At 40.5% G+C, this 17,432-nt stretch overlaps 1 protein-coding gene across 2 annotated transcripts in view; it reads left to right on the top strand.

Annotated features, from left to right (window-relative positions):
- Positions 1 to 17,432, top strand: part of LOC133577592 (serine/threonine-protein kinase TAO1-like) — an 82,833-nt gene that overhangs the window by 16,242 nt on the left and 49,159 nt on the right. For both annotated transcript variants that reach the window (XM_061931585.2, XM_061931584.2), the window contains exons 2-4: positions 13,901 to 14,137; positions 14,211 to 14,282; positions 14,359 to 14,460. In XM_061931585.2, the coding sequence (XP_061787569.2) occupies positions 14,006 to 14,137; positions 14,211 to 14,282; positions 14,359 to 14,460 (306 nt within the window). In that variant the 5' untranslated portion in view covers positions 13,901 to 14,005. The remainder of the gene's footprint in view (positions 1 to 13,900; positions 14,138 to 14,210; positions 14,283 to 14,358; positions 14,461 to 17,432) is intronic.

The raw sequence follows: 17,432 nt of genomic DNA, 5'->3' as shown, positions 1-17,432 counted from the left end.
TTAGATTTGGGGTTAGGTTTTTTTTATTAGATCGCAATTTTTGCCAGTCAGATTGGTGAGTTTTGAAGCATGTTGAGGGGGTCAAATTACAGCTCAAAGAGGCAAAAGTGACTGTTTTTAGTACTTTTTTGTCTTGAAGGGGGAATTGCCAACTTCCTGTTGATTTTAGCCCGAGAATGTACTATTATAAAATCTAGGTCTGAGTCAGACCTACATAGAGGTTGTTTCATGTCTCTCCGACCTTCCTAGTGGGAGTTACAGGCAGTCTAGTTTTTTTTTTTTTCTAGGGGGCGCTAGAGCGCAATTTTGAGTTTTGTGGATTGGTTTTTTAAAAAAAGGGCAATTTTCGCAGGTCCTGATGTGTGGGTCAAATATGGTGAGTTTTGAAGCATGTTAAGTGGGTCAAATTACAGTTTAATGTGGCGGCGGAAGAATAAAGAATAATAAAACCTTACAAATTCAATAGGTCCTTATGGCCCATTGTATAAGGACTCCCTTTGGGAGTCCTTATACAATGGGCCATGCGGGCCCTAATAAAACCTTACAAATTCAATAGGTATTTATGGCCCATTGTATAAGGACTCCCTTTGGGAGTCCTTATACAATGGGCCATGCGGGCCCTAATAAAACCTTACAAATTCAATAGGTCCTTATGGCCCATTGTATAAGGACTCCCTTTGGGAGTCCTTATACAATGGGCCATGCGGGCCCTAAAAATGGATTATTAATCTACTTGTTCATTTACTGTTAATATCTGCTTATTTTCAGTTTTATCATGTTCTATCTACACTTCCGTTAAAATCTTATAATCACTTATTCGTCTCTTCTTTGATACTTGACATTAGTTTTGGATGATACCACACATGTAGGTATCGATCCGATACCAAGTAGTTACAGGATCATACATTGGTCATAATTTGAATTTCCTGAGTTTATAAACATGATATGAAAAAAGATTAGTAGTATCGACTAGATATGCTCCTGTACTTGGTATCATTACAGTGGATGTCAGGTGTAGATCCACCCATGGCGTTTGTGTCCCATTGTGACGCCGGTGAGCGACGGTGTGTCGTGAAGCATGTTTAGCTATTCCTCGTCCTCCAGTGATAATGGTACTTGTAAGTAACTTACTTTAATTGTCACCATGGAGGCGAGGATTAGTGATACATACACACACAGAAAAATCGAAAACTATAGGCAACGTTTTGTACTTTAAAAAAAATTTTTACATTCAAGATCCCTAAAACGAGCTGTCATGTTCCTATTAGTTTCTTGTATTTTGTGCTTTTGGGCTTCTTCCCTGCACTTTCCTGCTGTCCCTGCATCCCGGAGTCCATACATAAACATACAATGTAATTTAATCAGTTCTTCTCATCGTTATTCTTTATCAATGTTGTTACCTTTTTACTACTCAAAATATGACCATATCTGGCAAGAAATGCCGTTTTCAACGCCAACAAAGAAATCGACTCTAAAAGACGCTTAAACGTGAGTTAATTAAGGCTTCACTTTTTAAAAAATGCGCTCGCCCGATGCTAATTAGGGCCCGCATGGCCCATTGCAAAAGGACTCCCGAAGGGAGTCCTTATGCAATGGGACATAAGGACCTATTGAATTTGTAAGGTTGTATTCTTTATTCTTTATTCTTCCGCCGCCACATTAAACTGTAATTTGACCCACTTAACATGCTTCAAAACTCACCATATTTGACCCACACATCAGGACCTGCGAAAATTGCCTTTTAAAAAAAAAACCAAACCACAAAACTCAAAATTGCGCTCTAGCGCCCCCTAGGAAAAAAAAAAAACTAGACTGCCTGTAACTCCCACTAGGAAGGTCGGAGAGACATGAAACAAAAACCTCTATGTAGGTCTGACTTAGACCTACATTTCATAATAGTACAATCAACAGGAAGTTGGCAATTCCCCCTTCAAGACAAAAAAGTACTAAAAACAGTCACTTTTGCCTCTTTGAGCTGTGATTGGACCCCCTTAACATGCTTCAAAACTCACCAAACTGAACGCACACATCAGGACTGGCAAAAATTGTGATCTAATAAAAAAACCTAACCCCAAATCTCAAAATTGTGCTCTAGCGCAGTTTTTTAATAAAACGCACAAAAAACTGCTCCTCAGATGAAAAAACTGACAAAACTGCCTGTAACTCCCACTGGGAAGGTCGGAGAGACATGAAACAAAAACCTCTCCGTAGGTCTCACTTAGACCTACATTTCATAAATTGACAACCCCCAGCAAAAATCAACAGGAAGTTTGCTATTCCCCCTTCAAAACAAAATTTTTGTAAAAACCGGTCACCTTTCTTCAAAATCTATCTCCTCTGAGCGCGTTTGTCGTTTCGGCTTCAAACTAACACAGGAGAGAGATTAAACCCTTGTGTTTAAGAACAGCGTTTTAATACCTGCTCCGGTTTTGATTTTATGACCCTTCAAAGACCCGCTGCGCTGATGCTGTTTTTTAAGATGGCTGCTTAAAAGCAGGAAGCACCAGCGTGCCCACACAATGCAGACAAGGTAGGTACACTAGACAAAAGTATTGGGACACTTCAGACTACCACCGGACAAAAGTATTGGGACACTTAGGCCGAAAACTGGACAAAAGTATTGGGACACTTAGGCCGAAAACTGGACAAAAGTATTGGGACACTTAGGACGAAAACTGGACAAAAGTATTGGGACACTTGGGACTACAACTTGACAAAAGTATTGGGACACTTGGGACTAAAACTGGACAAAAGTATTGGGACACTTAGGACTAGCACCTGCCAAATACGCGGGCCCGACCAATGCTGCTTGCAGCTTTAATTTACAATGTCTTTGCTTTGGACATGCTACCGATTAGCATTAGCGATTTTACATGGCGATTTCATCAGGTCAAAAATTACAAGCAATAACCTACTACGTAATACGTACTATACTTACAGTATTAAGACTTTTTAGAGCGCAGCAAAAGGCTCGAATCAACACAACATAGTAAATATGCAATAAAACATGCACGCCCTTTAACCTTGTTGCCGTGGTTACAAGCCAGTCGTGTTGTCATCGCCGAGAAGACGAGCACTTCAAATCCTCTTAGCCTTCATCCTTACAGCCTCCGTGATGTCACCAGGTGACTCCTCCTCCTCTTCTCGGAGGCGGTGGACCACGTGTGAATTTGTTGTCATGACAACATCACTCTTGTACTAATGCTGACACTTTTTTTTTTTTTTTTTTACACAAACTCATAATATTCTCGAAAAATGTGCCAAAATACCTTAGCGAGCGTCTAACCAAAGTCAACCCGTACAGATATTTATTTTCTCTAAAAATAATATTTAAAAAAAATTAAATAAAAAACAGAAACAGGTGAAATGTAAAGATAAAAAGTTGCAATGTTGACTTTGATAAAAAAAATTTGTTTAAAGCTGTCATAAAAATTATATAAATAATTTTTTTATGGCACATTGTAAAAAAACTATTAAAAAAAAAAAAAAAATTATCTTTGAAGTATTTTTGGGGAAAATGTGTTTGCAATATAAAAAAACAAATGTTTTTTTTTTGACAAAAGGGGCTTAAAACAAACAAACAAAAAAATAATAAAAACTTATAATCAACAGATAAAATTTATCCAGAGTGAAAGTAAAAAAAAAAGTTATTTTTAATACTTTTATAAGTAAGGCCCTTTTGGAACCCCAAAAATGTTGGTGCGATTAAAACATTAAAAAAAAAAAAAGAATTAAAATCCATTGATCTATTAAAGGCTCCATCAAATATTCATGTTTGAAGTAGTTTTGGGAAAATGTTGCATATTTAGTGTATTTATATACGTAATAAAAAAGTTGTTAAAGCTGTCATTGCTCAAAAAATATTGTTTATTATAAAAATGATTTCAATTATTTTTTTACGGCACATTCTAAAAATCCTATTTAAAAAAACAAAGCTAAGAAAGTCGACTAAATACAGAAACGGGTGAAATGTAAGGAGAAAAAGTTGCAATGTTGACTTTGATAACAATTTTTTGTTTAAAGCTGTCATAAAAATTATATAAATAATTTTTTTTATGGCACATTCTAAAAATACTATTTAAAAAAAACAAAACATTAATCTTTGAAGTATTTTTGGGGAAAATGTGTTTGCAATATAAAAAAAACAAATGTTTTTTTTTGACAAAAGGGGCTTAAAACAAACAAACAAAAATTTACTAAAAACTTATAATCAACTGATAAAGTTGATCCAGAGTGAAAGTAAAAAAAAAAAAGCATATTTTTAATACTTTTATGAGTAAGGCCCTTTTGGATCCCCAAAAATGTTGGTGTGATTAAAACATAAAAAATAAAAAAAGAATTAAAATCCATTGATCTATTAAAGGCTCCATCAAATATTCATCTTTGAAGTAGTTTTGGGGAAATGTTGCATATTTAGTGTATTTATATACATATAAAAACAAAGTTGTTAAAGCTGTCATTGCTCAAAAAATATTGTTTATTATAAAAATGATTTCAATTCTTTTTTTACGGCACATTCTAAAAATCCTATTTAAAAAACAAAGCTAAGAAAGTCGACTAAATACAGAAACGGGTGAAATGTAAGGAGAAAAAGTTGCAATGTTGACTTTGTAACAAATAATAATGAATCAAAATCATTGTTGATCACATCAAATATTCATCTTTCAAGTATTTTTGGGGAAAATGTTGCATGTTTTGTGTGTTTGCAATATAAAAATAAAGGTTTTTTTTGGACGAAAAGGGCTTAAAACAAACAAATAAAAAAATAATAACAACTTATAATCAACAGATAAAGTTATCCAAAGACTTAAGAGTTGAATTTTTTTTAAAGTAATTTTTAATACTTCTATGAGTGGGGCCCTTTTAGATCCCCAATAATTTTGCAGCGATAAAAAAAATAAAAATAATGAATTAAAATCCAAGTTGTTATGATTTATTGACCTATTAAAGACTCCATCAAAAATATTCATCTTTGAAGTATTTTTGGGAAAATGTTGCATATTTAGTGTATTTATATACATATAAAAACAAAGTTGTTATTAAAGCTGTCATTGCTAAAAAAATATTGTTTATTATAAAAATGATATAAATGATTTATTCTAAAAATACTATTTAAAAAAAACAAACCTAAGAAAGTCGATTAAAAACAGAAACGGGTGAAATGTAAGGAGAAAAAGTTGCAATGTTGACTTTGTAACAAATAATAATGAATCAAAATCAATGTTATGAATTGTTGATCACATCAAATATTCATCTTTCAAGTATTTTTTGGGGAAAATGTTGCATGTTTTGTGTGTTTGCAATATAAAAATAATAAAGGGGGTTTTTTTGGACAAAAAGGGCTTAAAACAAACAAATAAAAAAATAATAACAACTTATAATCAACATATAAAGTTATCCAAAGACTTAAGAGTTGAATTTTTTTTTAAAGTAATTTTTAATACTTTTATGAGTGGGGCCCTTTTAGATCCCTAATAATTTTGCTGCGATAAAAAAATAAAAATAATGAATTAAAATCCAAGTTGTTATGATTTATTGACCTATTAAAGACTCCATCAAAAATATTCATCTTTGAAGTATTTTTGGGAAGATGTTACATATTTAGTGTATTTATATACATATAAAAACAAAGTTGTTAAAGCTGTCATTGCTAAAAAAAATATTGTTTATTATAAAAATGATATAAATTATTTATTCTAAAAATACTATTTAAAAAAACAAAGCTAAGAAAGTCGATTAAAAACAGAAACGGGTGAAATGTAAGGAGAAAAAGTTGCAATGTTGACTTTGTAACAAATAATAATGAATCAAAATCAATGTTATGAATTGTTGATCACATCAAATATTCATCTTTCAACAATTTTTTGGGGAAAATGTTGCATATTTTGTGTGTTTGCAATATAAAAATAAAAAAGGGTTTTTTTGTGGACAAAAAGGGCTTAAAACAAACAAATAAAAAAATAATAACAACTTATAATCAACATATAAAGTTATCCAAAGACTTAAGAGTTGATTTTTTTTTTTATAGTAATTTTTAATACTTCTATGAGTGGGGCCCTTTTAGATCCCCAATAATTTTGCTGCAATAAAAAAATAAAAATAATGAATTAAAATCCAAGTTGTTATGATTTATTGACCTATTAAAGACTCCATCAAAAATATTCATCTTTGAAGTATTTTTGGGAAGATGTTACATATTTAGTGTATTTATATACATATAAAAACAAAGTTGTTAAAGCTGTCATTGCTAAAAAAAATATTGTTTGTTATAAAAATTATATAAATTATTTATTCTAAAAATACTATTTAAAAAAAAAACAAAGCTAAGAAAGTCGATTAAAAACAGAAATGGGTGAAATGTAAGGAGAAAAAGTTGCAATGTTGACTTTGATAACAAATAATAATGAATCAAAATCAATGTTATGAATTGTTGATCACATCAAATATTCATCTTTCAAGTATTTTTTGGGGAAAATGTTGCATATTTTGTGTGTTTGCAATATAAATAAAGTAAAGGGTTTTTTGGACAAAAAGGGCTTAAAACAAATAAAAATAATAATAAAAACTTAAAATCAACAGATAAAGTTTATCCAAAGAAATAAAAAAAAAGAAGTAATTTTTAATACTTTTATACCAATAATTTTGGTGCGATTAAAAAAAAAAAAAAAAATTAATAAAATCCAAGTTGTTATGATTTATTGATCTATTAAAGGTTCCATCAAATATTCCTCTTTGAAGTTTTTTTGTTTGGAGGGGGGCAATATTGCTTATTTTGTGTGTTTGCCTTAAAAAGTCTATTTTTGGGGGGGACAAAAAGGGCATAAAACAAAAATCTATATTTGTTTACTTTATAGATAGAAACTTGAAGTTGATGTAGACATTCAAGCGTTGATGGACAAAAATACCAAATATGAATATGAGCTATTATGAACATTGTTATGACTTCCTGTTACCTGGAAGGTGAACCACACTTTAGGGTTTATTGCTTTTGAAAATTAAAAAAATATCAAAATGGCATGTCTTGGTCAGTCCCTGGTCTGACTAATAATTCTTGCTCTTTTCTTGACATTTTTGGTGTTTTGTGTGCTGTCAGAGAAGAAGAAACGTGCTTCATTTTTTTTCTTTTTTGCTGCTGAGCTCGGCCCTAAGGCCAAAATGTCATTACTTGGGATGAACTTCGTTGCACAATTCCAGGGATTTATATAAGCAGACTCTCAGGCTTATTTGTTAGCATGATTGACATTACCGTATTTTCCGCACCATAAGGCGCCCTGGGTTATAAGCCGCGCCTTCAATGAACGGCATATTTCAAAACTTTGTCCACCTATAAGCCGCCCCGTGTTATAAGCCGCATCTAACTGCGCTAAAGGAATGTCAAAAAAACAGTCAGATAGGTCAGTCAAACTTTAATAATATATTAAAAACCAGCGTGATGTGGGCGCGCATGGAGTCGTATATCAACATGGACGGAGCTGCGTGAAAAAAGCCACCCGGCCTCTTTGCGTAAACTTAAACTTACCTTAACCACTCGCTCATCTTTTCTTCATCCATCCATCCCTTCGAGTTAGCTTTTATGATGACGCCGGCTGGAAAGGTCTCTTTTGGAAAGGTCTTCCTTTTGAATATCACCATGGGTGGAAGTTTCTGGCCATTAGCATGGCAAGCTAGAACCACAGTGAAGGATGACTTCTCATTCCCTGTGGTGCGAATATTCACCGTACGTGCTCCCGTTGTATCCACAGTGCGGTTCACAGGAATATCAAAAGTCAGTGGAACCTCGTCCATGTTGATAATGTTCTCTGGCCGGATCTTTTTTTCAGCTATCTTGTTTTTACAATATGCACGGAAAGTAGCCAGCTTTTCTTGAAAGTCTTTAGGCAGTTGCTGTGAAATAGTAATCCGTGAGCGGATGGAGAGATTGCGTCTTTTCATGAACCGGAAACCTGTCGCTTAGTAGGAGCCATTTTGTGGTCTTTACAGATGTAAACACACAAACGAAATGAAACGTAATATCCGCGCGCTTCTTCTTCTTCTTCTTCTACGCGGGCGGGTGGTTGCTTACAGTAGAAGAAGAAGCGCTTCCTCTTCTATGGGGGCGGGTGCTTACCTTGGCGGTTGCTTGCGTAGAAGAAGAAGCACTTCCTCTTCTACGGGGAAAAAAGATGGCGGCTGTTTACCGTAGTTGCGAGACCGAAACTTTATGAAAATGAATCTTAATATTAATCCATATATAAAGCGCACCGGGTTAAAAGCCGCACTGTCAGCTTTTGAGTAAATTTGTGGTTTTTAGGTGCGGAAAATACGGTACATAAGTAGTCCCATACTTAGTTTGTTCTGCTCCATGTGTCAATTACCCCACTTATTTTATTGTTTAATAAACAGGTTGTTTATTGTTTATATTTATAGCTCTTTACTACACTAAACATCTATGAAATGTTAACAATATCTTGTTTGTCCTAAGTGTGTTGCCGTACTCGGGAAGTAGTCTTTGCCGTTAAAATGAATGGGTATCTTCGTTGAAGTTCATATTACCGTATTTTCCGCACCATTAGCCGCACCTAAAAACCACAAATTTACTCAAAAGCTGACAGTGCGGCTTTTAACCCGGTGCGCTTTATATATGGATTAATATTAAGATTCATTTTCATAAAGTTTAGGTCTCGCAACTTCGGTAAACAGCCGCCATCTTTTTTCCCGGTAGAACAGGAAGCGCTTCTTCTTCTACGCAAGCAACCGCCAAGGTAAGCACCCGCCCCCATAGAACAGGAAGCGCTTCTTCTTCTACTGTAAGCAACCACCCGCCCGCGTAGAAGAAGAAAAAGCGCGCGGATATCACCGTACGTTTCATTTCCTTTGTGTGTTTACATCTGTAAAGACCAAAAAATGGCTCCTACAAAGCGACAAGGATCCGGTTCATGAAAAGACGCAATCTCTCCATCCGCACACGGATTACTATTTCACAGCAACTGATATTCCTGTGAACCGCACTGTGGATACAACGGGAGCACGTACGGTGAATATTCGCACCACAGGGAATGAGAAGTCATCCTTCACTGTGGTTCTAGCTTGCCATGCTAATGGCCAGAAACTTCCACCCATGGTGATATTCAAAAGGAAGACCTTGCCAAAAGAGACCTTTCCAGCCGGCGTCATCATAAAAGCTAACTCGAAGGGATGGATGAAGAAAAGATGAGCGAGTGGTTAAGGTAAGTTTAAGTTTACGCGAAGAGGCCGGGTGGCTTTTTTCACGCAGCTCCGTCCATGTTGATATACGACTCCATGCGCGCCCACATCACGCTGGTTTTTAATATATTATTAAAGTTTGACTGACCTATCTGACTGTTTTTTTGACATTCCTTTAGCGCAGTTAGATGCGGCTTATAACACGGGGCGGCTTATAGGTGGACAAAGTTTTGAAATATGCCGTTCATTGAAGGCGCGGCTTTTAACCCAGGGCGCCTTATGGTGCGGAAAATACGGTAACACATTTGGAGGTGTTAAAATCGGGTAATGCTACCCAGTAGCATGTGTATGGCGTAACCAATGTACATTAGCATCGAGCTAACGCGTTTTGATACGTTTTTCTTCTTCTTGCTCTTCTTCTTCTTCTTTACTATTTCCACATGTATCAAACCATTCCACTCATCCTGGACATTCAAACTATCATTTTTTTCCAGTTCCAAAAAATTCCAGGAATTCCCATTTTTTTCAATACCCTTTTTTCTGTCGACTACTCCTTCCACATTTTTCAACCGTCCCACCGTCGAAACATTCCTCTTAATCAGGACAAAAAAAAAACAAAGTTGTTTTTTTGAACTGTAAAAATTCCCGAAATTCCTGGAATTCCTTAATACCATTTCGCAATTAAAAATGTTTCTTCTTCAACATTTCTTGACCGATTTAAACGATTCCAACACCAACCATTTCATCTCATTCATGCTCCTAATCATTAAAAAAAAATCCTGCTTTTCTCCAAATTTCCAGGAAATTCCAATTGAAATGAATGGGACATTTTTCCAAGTTGTACAATTCCCACATTCTTCAACCGATTCAAACCATTCCACCTTCAACATATTCCACTCATCCTGGACATTCAAACTAGCACTTTCCCAAATTCCAAACCAAATTCCGGTTTTCCTGTAAATTCAATCTGTTCAACATTCAAACTATTCTTACATTCATACTAGGGATGTTCCGATCCGATATTTGGATCGGATCGGCTGCCGATATTTGCCAAAAATTGCGTATCGGCAAGGGATGGGAAAATGCCGATCCAGATCCAGTTAAGAAAAAAAACTCCGGTCCGTGTTTTCCAACGCACCGATTTAAATAATACATTCCACTTTTCTGCTGCTTTGTAATTTCCGTTCCGCATTTTCCAGCACACCTTCAACACATCCACAGGTCTGTGGATTCTCACGCAGTTGCTTTTAGCTGCTGGCATTACACGACAGGCTCTTCTCACCCTTTCCTGTGTCTCCCTCTCACAGACAGCAAGCGCACCTTCTTACACACGTCACATACTGTCACGACATACGTCACATACGTATACGTCCTCCCCGAGCAGAGAGGTAGCAGCATGGCTAACGTTAGCTGTGATGCTAGCGCAGCCGTGCGAGCAACGCTCCCTCTAAGGTGCTCGCCTGTGCAATTGCGCACTGTTTAAGCGTCCTCTGCGTATAGCAAATCTATGCCACGCACAAAATCAAATAAAAAAAATAAGCGCATAACAATTTTCGACACACGGACACGACAGAGAAAACAGTTTTCGTCATCATTGTTCAAATATTGTGACGTCTGTCGAGACGCTTATCTCTATTCGGTGCCACACGTCCACACCATCAAAATGCCGAGGCAAAAATGTCCACATCAACACCGTATGAAAAAATTAGTGATTTTTTTAGTTGTGATTTCCTTCTCTGCATGAAAGTTTAAAAGTAGCATATATTAATGCAGTATGAAGAAGAATGTTTTAATGTAGACATGCAAGCCTTGAAAGAAAATGTTGAAAATCAAGACTACCGTATTTTCCGCACCATAAGGCGCCCTGGGTTATAAGCCGCGCCTTCAATGAACGGCATATTTCAAAACTTTGTCCACCTATAAGCCGCCCCGTGTTATAAGCCGCATCTAACTGCGCTAAAGGAATGTCAAAAAAACAGTCAGATAGGTCAGTCAAACTTTAATAATATATTAAAAACCAGCGTGATGTGGGCGCGCATGGAGTCGTATATCAACATGGACGGAGCTGCGTGAAAAAAGCCACCCGGCCTCTTTGCGTAAACTTAAACTTACCTTAACCACTCGCTCATCTTTTCTTCATCCATCCATCCCTTCGAGTTAGCTTTTATGATGACGCCGGCTGGAAAGGTCTCTTTTGGCAAGGTCTTCCTTTTGAATATCACCATGGGTGGAAGTTTCTGGCCATTAGCATGGCAAGCTAGAACCACAGTGAAGGATGACTTCTCATTCCCTGTGGTGCGAATATTCACCGTACGTGCTCCCGTTGTATCCACAGTGCGGTTCACAGGAATATCAAAAGTCAGTGGAACCTCGTCCATGTTGATAATGTTCTCTGGCCGGATCTTTTTTTCAGCTATCTTGTTTTTACAATATGCACGGAAAGTAGCCAGCTTTTCTTGAAAGTCTTTAGGCAGTTGCTGTGAAATAGTAGTCCGTGTGCGGATGGAGAGATTGCGTCTTTTCATGAACCGGATCCCTGTCGCTTAGTAGGAGCCATTTTGTGGTCTTTACAGATGTAAACACACAAAGGAAATGAAACGTAATATCCGCGCGGTTCTTCTTCTTCTACGCGGGCGGGTGGTTGCTTACAGTAGAAGAAGAAGCGCTTCCTGTTCTATGGGGGCGGGTGCTTACCTTGGCGGTTGCTTGCGTAGAAGAAGAAGCACTTCCTCTTCTACGGGGAAAAAAGATGGCGGCTGTTTACCGTAGTTGCGAGACCGAAACTTTATGAAAATGAATCTTAATATTAATCCATATATAAAGCACACCGGGTTATAAGGCGCACTGTCAGCTTTTGAGAAAATGTGTGGTTTTTAGGTGCGCCTTATAGTGCGGAAAATACGGTACATTTCCTGCAAATGGGTGCATTTCTACCCTATATTTTAACTTTAGATTTATTCCCATATCAAACTCTTTTGGCTGTCTTTTTGACACTTACATCCGGCGCCCCCCTCCACACCCTGGATTATAAATAATGTAAATAATTCAATGTGATTATCTTGTGTGCTGACTGTATTATGATGATAGTATATATCTGTATCATGAATCAATTAGAATTGAAATAAACATACTACTATCCAATAACAACAATAAGCAATCCTGTACAATATACAAAAAAACTGTACAATATAAAAGAGTACTGGAGTAATAAAGTATCAGTGTGGGACGTATTGCACTGGAAGGGTAATATTGGTATTGGGGTATTGGGGTAGGATAGTGTACAGGGGTGAATATGTGCTAGCTGACATTGTTAGCATGATGCTGAGTATCGATGCCGCTTCATCACACGCGGTCGCCTCGCTGCAGTCGACAGGAAATCAATGCTCTAACCGTTGTCACGGCGACACATGTAGCATGACGTGGACTGGACTCTCACAATATTATGTTAGATCCACTATGGACTGGACTCTCACTATTATGTAAGATCCACTATGGACTGGACTCTCACTATTATGTTAGATCCACTATGGACTGGACTCTCACACTATTATGTTAGATCCACTATGGACTGGACTCTCACACTATTATGTTAGATCCACTATGGACTGGACTCTCAATATTATGCTAGATCCACTATGGACTGGACTCTCACACTATTATGCTAGATCCACTATGGACTGGACTCTCACACTATTATGTTAGATCCACTATGGACTGGACTCTCACACTATTATGTTAGATCCACTATGGACTGGACTCTCACAATATTATGCTAGATCCACTATGGACTGGACTCTCACTTTTATGTTAGATCCACTATGGACTGGACTCTCACTATTATGTTGGATCCACTATGGACTGGACTCTCACACAATTATGTTAGATCCACTATGGACTGGACTTTCACACTATTATGTTAGATCCACTATGGACTGGACTCTCTCACTATTATGTTAGATCCACTATGGACTGGACTCTCACTATTATGTTAGATCCACTATGGACTGGACTCTCACTATTATGTTAGATCCACTATGGACTGGACTCTCTCACTATTATGTTACATCCACTATGGACTGGACTCTCACACTATTATGTTAGATCCACTATGGACTGAACTCTCACACTATTATGTTAGATCCACAATGGACTGGACTCTCACACTATTATGTTAGATCCACTATGGACTGGACTCTCACTATTATGTTAGATCCACTATGGACTGGACTCTCACACTATTATGTTAGATCCACTATGGACTGGACTCTCACACTATTATGTTAGATCCACTATGGACTGGACTCTCTCACTATTATGTTAGATCCACTATGGACTGGACTCTCACTATTATGTTAGATCCACTATGGACTGGACTCTCACTATTATGTAAGAATCACTATGGACTGGACTCTCACTATTATGTTAGATCCACTATGGACTGGACTCTCACAATATCCCACATCTGCGGTCCCCTCCAAGGTTTCTCATTGTCATCCCATTGGGTTGAGTTTTTCTTTGCCCTGATGTGGGATCAGAGCCCAGGATGTGGTTGTGGCTTGTGCAGCCCTTTGAGACACTGGTGATTTAGGGCTATATAAGTAAACATTGATTGATTGATTGACATGACCGGGGAGATCTGTCATGACATTACCCTTCCATGCTTTATTTTGTGTGGTTATTGTCTTCATTCACTTCCTGTCCTGTGTCCCGCCCTCAGAGCCCGCCAACTCCCGCAGATGACTCTCCGGCTGCCCCGGCGTAGCTCAGCACCCGCACCGTCCCGTCCCGTCTGCGCGGGCGACACGGCGCCCCTCTAAGCAGGATGCCGTCCTCCGTGCGGGCGGGGAGCCTGAGGGATCCGGAGGTGGCCGATCTTTTCTTCAAGGAGGACCCGGAGAAGCTCTTCTCCGACCTGCGGGAGATCGGCCACGGCAGCTTCGGCGCCGTCTACTTTGTACGTACCACTTTTTTTGACCTTTCTCGCGCTCCCGTCACGACTGAAGTCTTTCTTCTCGCCGCCCCCGCAGGCGCACGATGTGCGCACCAACGAGGTGGTGGCCATCAAGAAGATGTCGTACAACGGGAAGCAGTCCATCGAGGTCCGGTGACAATGTGGACCGCGCCTGAAAACTCTGCTGGGGTTCCAAGTGTGTGTTTGTCTTCTCTGCTCACCAGAAATGGCAGGACATCATCAAGGAGGTGAAGTTCCTGCAGAGTATCCGCCATCCCAACAGCATCGAGTACAAAGGATGTTACCTGCGGGAGCACACGGCTTGGGTACGTCAACAACACTGGTAGCATCTTTAATGCACGTCCTTTGCAGCCTTTTCTGTATATATATATATATATTAGAGATGCACGGATAGGCAATTATTTCATCCGCAACCGCATCAGAAAGTCGTCAACCATCCGCCATCCACCCGATGTAACATTTGATCAGAACCGCACCCGCCCGTTGTTATATATCTAATATAGACGAAGCAAGGCATTAGTGAGGTTATAAAGCTTTTGCCTGTTAAAGAAAGGAGACTGATCCAATGCAGCACAGACATTCGCGTGCCACGCTGTCACGACCCAGACGCACACCAGTGCGCAATCATATGGGAGCCGCGCTGAGCGCACCTCCAAGCACGTCTCGCTGCCGGCGACGGCCGGGTATGGGCCCGACGCTCCAGCGCCATCCATTTTCAGGGCTAGTTGATTCGGCAGGTGGGTTGTTACACACTCCTTAGCGGGTTCCGACTTCCATGGCCACCGTCCTGCTGTCTATATCAACCAGGGTGAGCCCCACCCCTTTCGTGAGCGCACTGCGCGCGGAGTGACCCCTGTTACGCGCCCCCGGCAACAGGGGTGGCGGGCAGGTAAGCTGCGCGGGCGGCGCGCGTGGAGTGAACCCTGTTACGAGCCCCCGGCCACGGGGGTGGCGGGCAGGTAAGCTGCTTACCTGCGGCGAAGGCGGACGAGGCGGGGTGTCGGTGCGGTGGGCGCGGTGGTGACACTGGACGTGCGTCAGGCCCTTCTCGCGGATCGCCTCAGCTACGGCTCCCGGTGGGGCCCTCTCGGGGGAAGGGGCCAAACCATCACTGATGGTGGAAACTTTACACTAGACTTCAGGCAACGTGGATCCTGTGCCTCTCCTGTCTTCCTCCAGACTCTGGGACCTCGATTTCCAAAGGAAATGCAAAATTTGCATGGTTGGGTGATGGTTTGGGGTGCCATGTCATCTGCTGGTGTCGGTCCACTCTGTTTCCTGAGATCCAGGGTCAACGCAGCCGTCTACCAGCAAGTTTTAGAGCACTTCATGCTTCCTGCTTCTGACCTGCTCTATGGAGATGGAGATTTCAAGTTCCAACAGGACTTGGCGCCTGCACACAGCGCAAAATCTTCCGTGCCTGGTTTACGGACCATGGTATTTCTGTTCTAAATTGGCCCGCCAACTCCCCTGACCTTAGCCCCATAGAAAATCTGTGGGGTATTGTGAAAAGGAAGATGCAGAATGCCAGACCCAAAAACGCAGAAGAGTTGAAGGCCACTATCAGAGCAACCTGGGCTCTCATAACACCTGAGCAGTGCCAGAAACTCATCGACTCCATGCCACGCCGCATTAACGCAGTAATTGAGGCAAAAGGAGCTCCAACCAAGTATTGAGTATTGTACATGCTCATATTTTTCATTTTCATACTTTTCAGTTGGCCAACATTTCTAAAAATCCCTTTTTTGTATTAGCCTTAAGTAATATTCTAATTTTGTGACACACGGAATTTTGGATTTTCATTTGTTGCCACTTCAAATCATCAAAATTAAATGAAATAAACATTTGAATGCATCAGTCTGTGTGCAATGAATAAATATAATGTACAAGTTACACCTTTTGAATGCAATTACTGAAATAAATCAAGTTTTTCAAAATATTCTAATTTACTGGCTTTTACCTGTATATATTAGAGATGCGCGGATAGGCAATTATTTCATCCGCAACCGCATGACAAAAGTCGTCCGCCATTCACCCGAACTAACATTTAATCAAAACCGCACCCGCCCGCCATCCGCCACCCGCCCGTTGTTATATATCTAATATAGACGATGCAAGGCATTAGTGAGGTTATAAAGCTTTTGCCTGTTAAAGAAAGGAGACTGATCCAATGTAGCAGAGACATTCAATGCGTGCCACGCTGTCACGGCCCAGACGCACACCAGTGCGCAATCATCTGGGAGCCGTGCTGAGCACACCTCCAAGCGCGTGGAGGTGCGATGTCCCTCGCACCTGCGGCGGCTCCACCCGGGCTCGCGCCCGAGGTGCGCTTCAGCGCGCACCGCGGCGGCCATCCTACTCGTCGCGGCCTAGCCCTCGCGGCTCTCGCTGCCGGCGACGGCCGGGTATGGGCCCGACGCTCCAGCGCCATCCATTTTCAGGGCTAGTTGATTCGGCAGGTGGGTTGTTACACACTCCTTAGCGGGTTCCGACTTCCATGGCCACCGTCCTGCTGTCTATATCAACCAACACCTTTTCTGGGGTCTGATGAGCGTCGGCATCGGGCGCCTTAACCCGGCGTTCGGTTCATCCCGCAGCGCCAGTTCTGCTTACCAAAAGTGACCCACTCGGCTCACCAGGGTGAGCCCCACCCCTTTCGTGAGCGCACTGCGCGCGGAGTGACCCCTGTTACGCGCCCCCGGCAACGGGGGTGGCGGGCAGGTAAGCTGCGCGCGCGGAGCGACCCCTGTTACGAGCCCCCGGCCACGGGGGTGGCGGCAGGTAAGCTGCTTACCTGCTGCGCGTGACGCCGGCCGCGGCGAAGGCGGACGAGGCGGGGTGTCGGTGCGGTGGGCGCGGTGGTGACCCTTGACGTGAGTCGGGCCCTTCTCGCGAATCACCTCAGCTACGGCTCCCGGTGGGGCCCTCTCGGGGGAAGGGGCCTCGGTCCCGGACCCCGGCGAGGCGTCCCTTCTCCGCTCCGTAAAAGTGTCCATCTCTTTTTACTTTTTTCTTCTGTTGTGGCATATGCTGCAGGTGCCTGCTCGTTTTTCCTATGTGGGTAACAACATTTAACTATGTATATATATTTCCCAATTGGTTTAACTGCCACCCGCCTGAATCTATTTAAAATCTAATTTTTTTTTATTTCAACCGCCCGATCCGCGGATAATCCGCGGACTCCGCGGTTGTGTCCGCAAACCGCGCATCTCTACACTGTATATATATATATATATATAAATGTATATGTGTATATATATTTATGTATATGTTTGAA

The sequence above is a fragment of the Nerophis lumbriciformis genome, linkage group LG37 (genome assembly GCF_033978685.3).
Source record: "Nerophis lumbriciformis linkage group LG37, RoL_Nlum_v2.1, whole genome shotgun sequence".
NCBI lineage: Eukaryota > Metazoa > Chordata > Actinopteri > Syngnathiformes > Syngnathidae > Nerophis > Nerophis lumbriciformis.
The sequence above is the reverse complement of the archived record's forward strand: the minus strand, read 5'-3'. Positions and strand labels throughout refer to the sequence as shown.